This window comes from Gracilinanus agilis, unplaced genomic scaffold (genome assembly GCF_016433145.1).
Source record: "Gracilinanus agilis isolate LMUSP501 unplaced genomic scaffold, AgileGrace unplaced_scaffold49746, whole genome shotgun sequence".
Classification (NCBI taxonomy): domain Eukaryota; kingdom Metazoa; phylum Chordata; class Mammalia; order Didelphimorphia; family Didelphidae; genus Gracilinanus; species Gracilinanus agilis.
Genome location: NW_025384406.1, coordinates 1 through 9,716, shown reverse-complemented (window position 1 = coordinate 9,716; position 9,716 = coordinate 1). Strand labels below are relative to the sequence as shown.

The 9,716-nt window shown below is 50.5% G+C and overlaps 2 protein-coding genes across 2 annotated transcripts; both read right to left on the bottom strand.

Moving 5' to 3' along the window:
• Positions 1-1,453: 1,453 nt before the first annotated feature.
• On the bottom strand, positions 1,454-6,104 carry LOC123255655 (TAP binding protein). Its single transcript, XM_044684413.1, has 8 exons — positions 6,017-6,104; positions 5,654-5,851; positions 4,752-4,997; positions 3,058-3,453; positions 2,443-2,784; positions 2,244-2,333; positions 1,940-1,977; positions 1,454-1,585 (listed from the first exon to the last, which is right to left on the bottom strand). The coding sequence occupies exons 1-8, from the start codon at positions 6,045-6,047 to the stop codon at positions 1,574-1,576; spliced, it is 1,353 nt and encodes a 450-aa protein (XP_044540348.1). The 5' UTR covers positions 6,048-6,104; the 3' UTR covers positions 1,454-1,573.
• Positions 6,105-6,581: 477 nt separating this feature from the next.
• ZBTB22 (zinc finger and BTB domain containing 22) lies at positions 6,582-9,320 on the bottom strand. The gene has a single exon (XM_044684412.1). The coding sequence runs from the start codon at positions 9,221-9,223 to the stop codon at positions 7,181-7,183; it is 2,043 nt and encodes a 680-aa protein (XP_044540347.1). The 5' UTR covers positions 9,224-9,320; the 3' UTR covers positions 6,582-7,180.
• Between the last annotated feature and the right edge of the window lie 396 nt (positions 9,321-9,716).

The following is a 9,716-nucleotide window of genomic DNA, read 5'->3' as shown; positions in this document are numbered from 1 at the left end:
CCGCCCGCTCAGAGGGCAGGAGTCAAATAGGGAAGGAAGTAAAGGACAGGGAGGCGAGAGGGGGAGGTGTGTGCTGGGAGCGTGGACACTGGGTGTGTGGGGGGCGGGGGTTGCTACTGCATCAGATAGCCAGGCACCCGGGACTCCCCCAGCCCCGAAGCCTTTCTTCTTTGGGAAACCTGGCCCTCAGGTTTGGGATTTTTGCACTTCACTATCCGTTCAGTTAGGAAAAAATGACTAGTTTTTTAAATCCTCCGATTTATAGACTGAGACCGTCTCCTGCTAATCCACTCTTTCCTTCTCTCACCGGGGAGTGGGTCGGAGATGGAATCCAGTACAGGGTTTCCAAGAGATCCAAAGGGTTTGAGGTAGGTAGGAAATAGGAAGGGGAAGGGGGACGGTCGGGTTAACTTTCGCATCCTGTTCCGTATTCCTAGGCTCCGGGATTTACACTCTCCTGGGCCCAGTCTCCTTTGGAGCTGGGCGAGCCCGTTTTCCCGAGTCCTTCCATTCAATGCCTGTTTTCCAAACGGATGCAGGTGTCTGATGTTAATGGGTGCCTGCAGGGGGAGTGACTGCTGCCGGACCAGAACCGGCAGGGCTTAGTCCTGACGCTGGCATCTGGGGTCCTTTTCTCTTCACCTTTGTCTGGGAGGTGATCCTAGCTCCAGTCTTCTATCAATCCGCAGGGAGGGGGGTGGGTACTACAAGAGTATTCGGGGAGTAGGAAAATTTGGGGACCCTGCACCCCCTGCCATGGGAATGAAGCACCCTCCCCACCCCCAAACTGCCTGCCTAGGAAAGGGGGGCAGCAGCAAAGTGGGGATTTGAGAACACAGTCTAGATGCTGGGGGCTGTTTCCCACTCCCCCCAGCTGAACCCCAAAACAATAGTAAGGTAAGGAAAGCTCTCACTAAGAGCAGAGTTGTGGGCAAGAGGAAGATCCCTTTCACCTTTCACCACAAGAGCTCCTCTAAAGATCCCAGGTTCATTGTTTAGGGGTCCTCCTCCCAATGGGGTAATTAGCCTGATTAACTAAAACCCCTCCTCCCAAGTACTGAACTCCTTGGGCAGTGCCCTGGCTCAATTCCCCCTCCTCCAAAAACATGGCCTCATTCATCTCAATTCCTGGGGGCTTCTTTAGGACAATCACCAGCTGTCACTTTTTACCCCCTTCCAAGGTTAACCCAGAACCTTGAAGCTTTCTTTCTGACTGAAAATCCTGGAAGCCTTTCCTCCTCCCCGAAACAGCCAAGCTTCTCACCACTTTGGGTTGGGAGAAGGCACACACCTACTCCTTGGACACCATCATCCCCTCCTAGGGATCTTCACTGTTTTTGCCTCAGGTGAAAAAATCCTAGTTAAACTTCAGTTGTTAATTAAGAATATTGAAGAGATACGGGAGGAAAGAGGATCAGGTCATAGGATGAATCAATCAGCCACAACTGGACCATTCTTACTAATCCAACTTTATTAACCTCACAAGCATACTTTTCCCAACCCCAAACCATCTCCTCATCTGTCTGTTGGTCAATCAGGTCTCTCCTGGAGTTCTAAGCAGCTCAGGTTTTTCTCAGTGTGATTTCTGGAAGAATGAGAAAATGGGAGATGCAGCATCCTGGGCGACATAGGGCAAGAGGGAAATGTGGGATAAGGTTATTGAGTCCAACTCCCTCCTTTATACAGATGAGAAAACTGAGGCCCAGATATGACAAATGACTTGCCCAAGGTCACAGCCATTAATAAATAGCAGATCCTGGATTATGAATTTTAGGGAGTAGAGTGGAATGGGTCTGAGGACTGACAGTGGGGAAAGTAAAGAATCTATATGGGTCATGGGGGCTAATAGATTGATATGATTAGACAAAATTGACAAAATGGGTACTAATTCTGTTTTGAGTGAATAGGGTAAGATCTTAGGCACCAAGGAGCTAGTTACCTTGTCCTTTGTTTCTGTGGAAAGAGACAGGGAGGCCACTGTGGAAGAGAGATGGAAATTAGAACTGTGATTTTGCTTAAATACTCCAGACCTGGAAAGTGTGTGTTAGAGGGGTTGGTGGTACAGAACTTTCAAGAGAAGGAGGAGAATGAAGATGGAATTTTGAAATGTAGTAAATAAGCAGGATGGCCTAAAAGTCTTCTATTAGGAGAACTGATAGGGTGACAGCCTAGGGCTAGGCTTCTGCAGGGAATTTTTTGGCGGGGAGAGGTTCCTAGATTGAGAATGAAAAGCAAAGACTTACCAACCCAGCCCATTCCTTTGATCAACCCAAGAAGGAGAAATGCTGAGAGGAACAACCCTACTCCATCTTCCAAGGAAGGCCCAGAGACTCCTGAGGGTATGGAAGAGGTGGGAGATCACATCTATTCTGTCTTGGATTCCTGCTCCTGTCCTTTGGATCTACAGACTGTTCTCTCTCCCATCACTCAGTCCTTCCTTACCTGCCACTTCCAGAGACACCTGGGCACTGAGGGATTTGGTCTGCAGACTGGGGTGGTGGACCCGGCAGGCATAGTGGGATCCATGCTGCTCCACTGTTACTGAGGGTGGGCGAAGGTATGCAGAGATGCTGACTGTACCATCGGGGTGGTAGCGGTAGCTAGAGCGCCAAGCTTGGCCACCTGCCACCCTGCTCCTTTTTCCCATACCACTCTGAAACTCCCAGGTCACATTTAGCTCCTCCGGGGGGTAGAAATGGGAAATAAGGCAGAGAAGCTCTGGGGGAGCTTGCCCTGGGTATGCCCAGACTATAGGCGATGGGCTAAGGGTCACTTTTGGGGGCTCTGCAGGAAGAAGAGGAAGAGTATTAGGATTGTCAGGGTCAAAGGGAAATCAAACATGATTTTCCCCTTTAGCTTCATCTCAGCCTCCCTCCATGGAGCTTTAACTTGCCTCTTCCCATTACCCAGAACCCTTTACCCTCCCAGTTTTAATCTTGCCTTCAATTTCTCTATGGACCCAGCTTCTTTCCATACATTCCACTCTCCCCTCCCCATCTCAGTCCCAGGCTTCTCCTACTTCAGGTATTTCACTGTCTAGGACCCTCTCTCACTTACTCTGTACTTTAAGCTCCAGGGCGACTTGGGCCTGCAGGTGAGGAAGGTGGACTGTAGCCAAGTAAGTACCCTCCTGGCTTGGCTGCACCGCAGGCAGCAGCAGGGTACCATTTCCACTCCATGGGCCCTCCGCTCCCTCCTCATCCCAGGTTGCAAATGCCACAGCCCCCTCCGGAGATCCCAGGGCCTGGCTACCCAGGCCTGGAGTCACGGCCAAGAGCAGCTGTCCAGTCCCTCGATGTTGTCGCCGCCACTCCAGCCCAAAAGGAGGGGGGCCCAAGGAAGAAGGAGCCCTACCCAAATTGGGAGGCCAGTAAGTAAAACTCAAGTCCAAAGTAGCATCCTTACTGGGCTGTACCACAATGGCAGGAGAGCGGGTGAAGACTGTCAGCACAGCTTTGGAGACAGAGTAGAAATATAAGAGAGAAATAGGGAGAAGGGAAGAAAATTGGGCACAAATGGATAGGAATGGGGCAAAAAAAAGGGAAAGAAATGAATAGAGGAATGGGAGAGAGTGAGTGAGAATTGGGGGAAGAGAAGATTAGAGATGGCAAAGGGAAATAGGAACATAGGGAAGAATGGGAAAAAATTGTGGAAAAGAAAGAATTGCAGAGAAATTGAGTTAATAAGAGGACTCCTTTTGGAGGGCCCACCTCTCAATCCCTTTCTCTTGACCAGTTTCTATCTTCCCTTCCCTCTTTTCCCTCCCACATAATTAGTAAATCAAGAAGACCCTTATATTTCCCCCAGCCCTGTCTCCTTGACAACTCCCCATCTCTGGTCCTAGGTTGCCATGGCAACACTTCTTTTTTTTTTCCTCCCCCCCCCACATACTCGTTTAAAGACCCTCAGTCTTAGGGGGACAGGGACCAATTGAATGTTTGACAGAGATGGGAGAGGGTGTCAGACCCTTGAGTGGACGATCCTTTGAAAGCTGCCCTTAAAGAGGCTGAGATCAGGCAGATGACATAACTCTTTAAAGGAGCCTCCATGGATACTAATGTACATATCCACAACTCACTCCATACCCTAAGCCTTTGCAGTGCCTAGCAGCTCTTATACATAGTGAGTAAAGGATTTGAGGAGAGGCTGGTCTGGGTGGACCAAGTTCATTGAAGTATATAGAATGTTAAAGCTAAAGAGAATGTGGGTGGAAAGCTGGGGAATGGGGCCCAGGGGGGGATGGGAGACTGGCAATGGAGGTTCTGTGATTCTGTCCCAGAGCCATCTCCAATCTCCCCTGGAGGAAAAAGGGTTCAGACAGGCCAGGTATGGGAATGAACAGGGAGATGGGGGCAGACAAGACTGTTTATTGTTATTTAAGTCAAATAAGTGGATCTATATGAGAGGGTCGGGGTAGGAAGCTTTGCAGAAGAGAACCAATACTCTTCTGGGCCTGAAGTTTTAAGTTAGTGTGCCTATTAGGCTAGGGAATATTCAAAGTTTAAATGAGAAGAAATCCTTGGCACAAATAGACCTTAATGTTTACTAGGCTGCTTTGAAACACAAAGAACCAAAATGTATACTATGTTCATTACCTAGAGCTGCCCACAAATTGTATTAGGAGTGAGGATAGAGCAGATCATTAGATATAGGATCATGTCGAACACAGCCCTGATTTTGAAAACTCCAACTCCACCTTTGTCTGGCTCTCACTCCAAGACAATCCCCACTCCCTTACCTCTCTCCCTTACCTGTTGCTATGGTAACTGGGGAGGGAACAGGCTGGGACTGAGACAGCTGCAGGAGACTGGAGAGGTGAACCTGGGGGCTAGTTAAGCTGACCACCAGCCAAGCCCCATCCAAGGACCGAGGAGAGTAAGGCTCAGGGGTCAGGCCAGCCACCCAGTCTGAAGCTGCAGGGCTGGGGATATAGTGGTTCAGCTCACAGTTTGGAGCTGGTGACCCTTGAAGAGCATCCCCAAGAGAGCCAGCAGGATCTGGGACAGGAGAAAGAGGGAGTGTCAGCTAGGGCAGGTCAGGACTGTAAAGTAGATAGGTGATCTCCCGGAGGCAAGAGGAGTTTGGGGATGTGGATAAAGGCTGAGAATTCCCTTGGTAAGGGAAGGGGGCTGCCTTGGAGTGGGAATAATAATGCTAATTAAGAATAAGAATACACTTTAAAAAATTAGACTAATGGCTTACATTTACATAATACTTAAAGTGTACAAACCCTGGTGCACACATTTAACCAAATTCTCTGGAAAAGGGAGCAACTCTGGAGTCAGATCTGACCTTAATATTCATTTAATCTCCTTGGGCCTCAGTTTCTTTAACTGAAAAGGGGGGAATCTGGACTAGATGGCTGCTTAGGTCCCTTCCAATTCATAATCTATGAGTTTAAGATTCTTACAAAACAAATTATCTCCATTTTATAGGCTCAGGTTAAATGACTTCTCCAAGAATATACAGCTAATAAATGATAAAATTCAGATATGAGAACCAAGATTCCAAATCCAGTCCTCATTTCACTATGCCACAATGCAAACTCCTTGAGGAAGGAAAGTAGAGGGTGTGGCAGAGCTGATTTCAAGACCAGCAAGCTCCCTTCAGGCTAGTTAGGGAGGCTCTGGGGTGTCCAAATGAGAACACTTACCATACACTTTCAGGTAGAGTGAAGGATCAAGGTCAGGTCTAGGCGGTGGCTCCCCAGGCCCCTGTCTCAGCAGCAGCACAGCAGGTCTCTTGGTCACTCCCCGAAGCATGCCCCCACCACCACCCTGCTCTTCCACAAACCAGCACTCCAACTTCGAGGGCCCCGGGCGAGCATCCGACCATCTCACTGCCAGTATGCCTAGGGAGAGGAGGTAGCTGGGGGAAAGGCCAAATTCTCAAGGAGTCACCTCCCACCATGACCCCAATCTTAATGGGGGTCTAGAGTGCTTAGAAACCTGGTGCGATTGGAAAGGGGCAACTCTCAGCTCTCCCAGCAGGGCCCAGGGAAAGGGGATCACCTCACCCAAGGCAAGGAGCAGGAACAGTGGCTTCATAGCTCCTCTCTCAAGCCCCTCCAGCAGCTACTGCTGCCGTTAAGAGGTTCTCCTTTCAGTTTCACTTTCCCCTAAAAGGCAAGTACCGGGAATCCCCTTCTTAGCAAGAAGCAACTGGTAGAAGTAGGTGAGATCCTAGTTCCCTCACCCCACCCCCATGAAGTCCTTCCTCTTTTCCTCAGCTACATAACCGGGACAGATCTTCCCAAACCCTACCATATCAAGTCTCTGCTCCCTTAGACCCAGGTTTTGCGCTGTAAAATCATGGCATGTCATACCTGGGAAGATTTAGGAGTCAGTCCAACAACCTTCTCATTTTGGAAAGACTTGCCTTCCCCATATCCCTAGCCCCACCCAGATCACTTTCTCTTCCTTGTCTCCCATAAGCAAAGAAAGACAGGTGATTGTCAGGTCAAGTGAAGAGACCAATAAATATTTTAATCACCGTTAAAAAAAATAATAAAATTAAAAAATAACCTTAAACTCCCCAAACTGGCTCCCTCCATTTCCTTGAAAGCCCCAATATGTGCATACCCCTCTGGGGACTCACTGCAGGGATTGGTGCTGGATGGGAAGAAATGGATATAGGTTTAACTCTTCTGTCAAAGTGGGGGGGGGGCAGTGTCCGGGAAAGAAGGAATGAGTGGCAGGCCTAGTCACCACAGTGGTACACACACACAGACTCCAAGTACAAACTACAAATGAGACCACCTGTCCTGGAATCCTTGAGGATTCTAGACACACCACTAACCAACCCCTTCTCCAGGTACCTGATAACCTGAAGGGCTGGGTCTTAAGTGTTAGCTACCTGTTCCCACTAGTGAAGGGGAAAGTAGAGGGCTCAGTTTCAGATTTTCTCATATGTTGGGGAATGGAATGGGGTTAATGGGGGAGGAGGAAGGGAAGAATTGTCATGAATTTCCCTCTTTATATACAAATCCATGGAGGAGAGGGTATATGATATAGTCTCATATCTCCTTTCTCCTTAAACCAAGGATTTTGGAGGAATCAAGTCCTTGGCTCATGCCCCTGCTCCTCCTTTCCAGGGGTATCCATCAAACAAGGGAGGATTGTGGGAGTTATTCAGCAACTGCTTTCTCCAGCTTTTGGATCCAGTCATGAGGGAATAGTTCCTAATGTCCACCTCCACTACCATTGAAACCCATCTCCACCTTGTGTGCTCCCTGTGGGGACCAGACTGTCCTGCTGGGGGGAGAAGTGGTCCCTCCTACCTCATCTCCACTGCCCCCCCCAGGAGGCTCTCTCTTGGGTAGCCCTGTAGTCCCTGGGGCCCCCCCTCCCCCCAGGCGATGCCTCCGTTCACAGTGGCCTCGGTGGCGCATGAAGCTGTCCCTCCACATGAATTTCTTCCCACACACTCCACATTCATAAGGCTTGAGGCCTGTGTGGGTCTTCATATGCTCCGTCAGGTGGTGTTTCATCTTGAATTTTTTGTTACATACGGGACAGTCAAAAGGGCGAAGGTTCAGATGCATATTGACATGTCTATCACGCATGCTCTTGTGAGAGAAAGCTTTCCCACAGTGACAGAGAAAGATCTTGTTCCCATCTCCCCCACCACTTCCCCCAGAACTCCCCCCACCACTTCCAGACACTCCCAAGTTGCCCCCTCCTGACCCTGTCATGGTCACAGCTCCATGTTCAGCCTGGCTTCCTGGGGGCTGGGCTGAAGCTTGAGAGGAGGAGGGAAAGACTAAGAGTTGGTTGCCCTGCATGTCCAAGGGCATCAAGGGGCGGGGTTGGTGGGAGGCAAAGGAAGAAGGGGCTGGCCCTCCGGGGTCATCCAGGCCTGCCCCAGCTGTCCCAGACTCATAAGGGCCAAAGTCTTCTGATGATTCACAAAAATTCACTTGTTCCTCACCCTTGTCTGGGGGGCCAGTCAGTGTCCGTACATCAGAAATACTTAGGCCAGGGTCAGAACTCCCACCTGGTGGACCCCCTGCTGGTCCACCTAGATCTTCATCCTCATCATCCTCACAGGTTAGTACCAGGTCTTCTTCTTCATCCTCTTCCTCCAAATCTGGATCTTGAGGGGCAAGAGGAGCTGGGGCAGGGCAGCCTCCCCCTCTTTTAACATATACCCAGTGTTTCTGAGGCATAATGCTGGGGGGTACATAAGTGGGGCGCCGTAGCCCAGCCCCAGGAACCACCACCCCAACTCCATCCCCTCCATCATCACTAAGCTCATCTGCCTCTAATAGCAGCTTCCCAGAAGCACCACCCCCACTGCCCACGATGGAAGAGGAGAACAGAGGGCCTCCCCCACTCCGTCTTTCTCCTCCCCCCATAGAAGAAGCCGAATATGCATCATGAGAGGAAGATGAGAAATCACCAGAGTCTCGGGGGCTGAAGTAGTTGCTGCTGCTAGGGGATTGATTCTCACTAGCCCTGCTGGTTGAATGGGGACGGCCAGAGCCTGTGACTGTGGTAGCCGGTCCTGTTCCCCCAACTCCGGTTGGGCCTCCTGCCCCAGAGGCAACAGCTGCTGTAGTGGCCATGGTGGTGGTAGCTGCAGAGGCCCGGCCCTCTCGAAGGAGCTCTGTGCACTTGTCCACAATATGCCACATCTGGAGCACTGAGCCAACAGTGAGGAAGTTGACAATGTCTGCAGCAGCCATACTAAGCCGACCTGTATAAGCAGAGGCTAGAACTGTCTCAAAGGCCCCAGGGTCCATGACGCTGGGCAGTGAGATTGAGGTCATGCCTTTGAGCAAGACTTGGTCATGGAAGTAAGGGGAAGAAGCAGCCAGGACAGCCCGGTGAGCCCGGAATTCACGGCCCTGCACTCGGATCGACACATCACAAAGCTGCCCTTGTAGCCGCTGCTGGTTGAGTGACTCTAGCAAAGCACTGGTCACTTCAGGGAAGGACACATGCACCACAGCTGCTGCTGGCAGTGGCAGGGGGGGAGGTGCCAGCGACATAGGCAGGGGTAGTGGGGCCCCCTGGGGAGAAAGTGGGGATGGCTCCATTGTGAGGAAGAACATAGGGAAGGGGGCACCCCCCCCCAGCCACAGGAACAGAGAAAGAGGAAGGGCGGCCGGGGGGGTCTCTGTGAAGAGAAAGAAAAGAGATGGGTCAGGAAAGTAAGGAATTCTTTGGAGATGGGGAGCAGCTTTCTTTCCATGCTCTAAGTTCTTTGACTTTAGGCACATTAAAATTGGAAGAGAGCTCAGAGGCCTGGCAGGTGGCTGTGGTACAATAGAATAGGCACTAGGGAGAGTTTGACACCTAGGCTAAGGAGGATCCAGACTGCCAAAAACTGGATTGATAATGAATTCTGGGTCAAGCCATCTCCAGGCCTGTTTTCTCCTGTCAACCCAGGAGGCTCTACCAGATCACCTCTAAGATCCCTTCCAGGCCTGATATTGTTACCACATAATATCCTTTCTACTATGCTGGCTGTCATGTTTCCAGATGGGGAAACTGAGGCCCAGGGAAACTAAGTGCCATATTCATCCTTTCAGGAACCCACTTTTTTTGCCCCTTTTGACTGCTCTGCCACCACAGGCAGAATATGTGAGAGTGTCCCACTAATTTCCCCGGGGTATTCCCCCCCATCTTTCCCTCCCCTTGAAGCCCCACCCCCGTGCTGCCTCAGACCACGCCTCTTCCGTTTAACCACGCCCCTCTCCCATATACAACTCC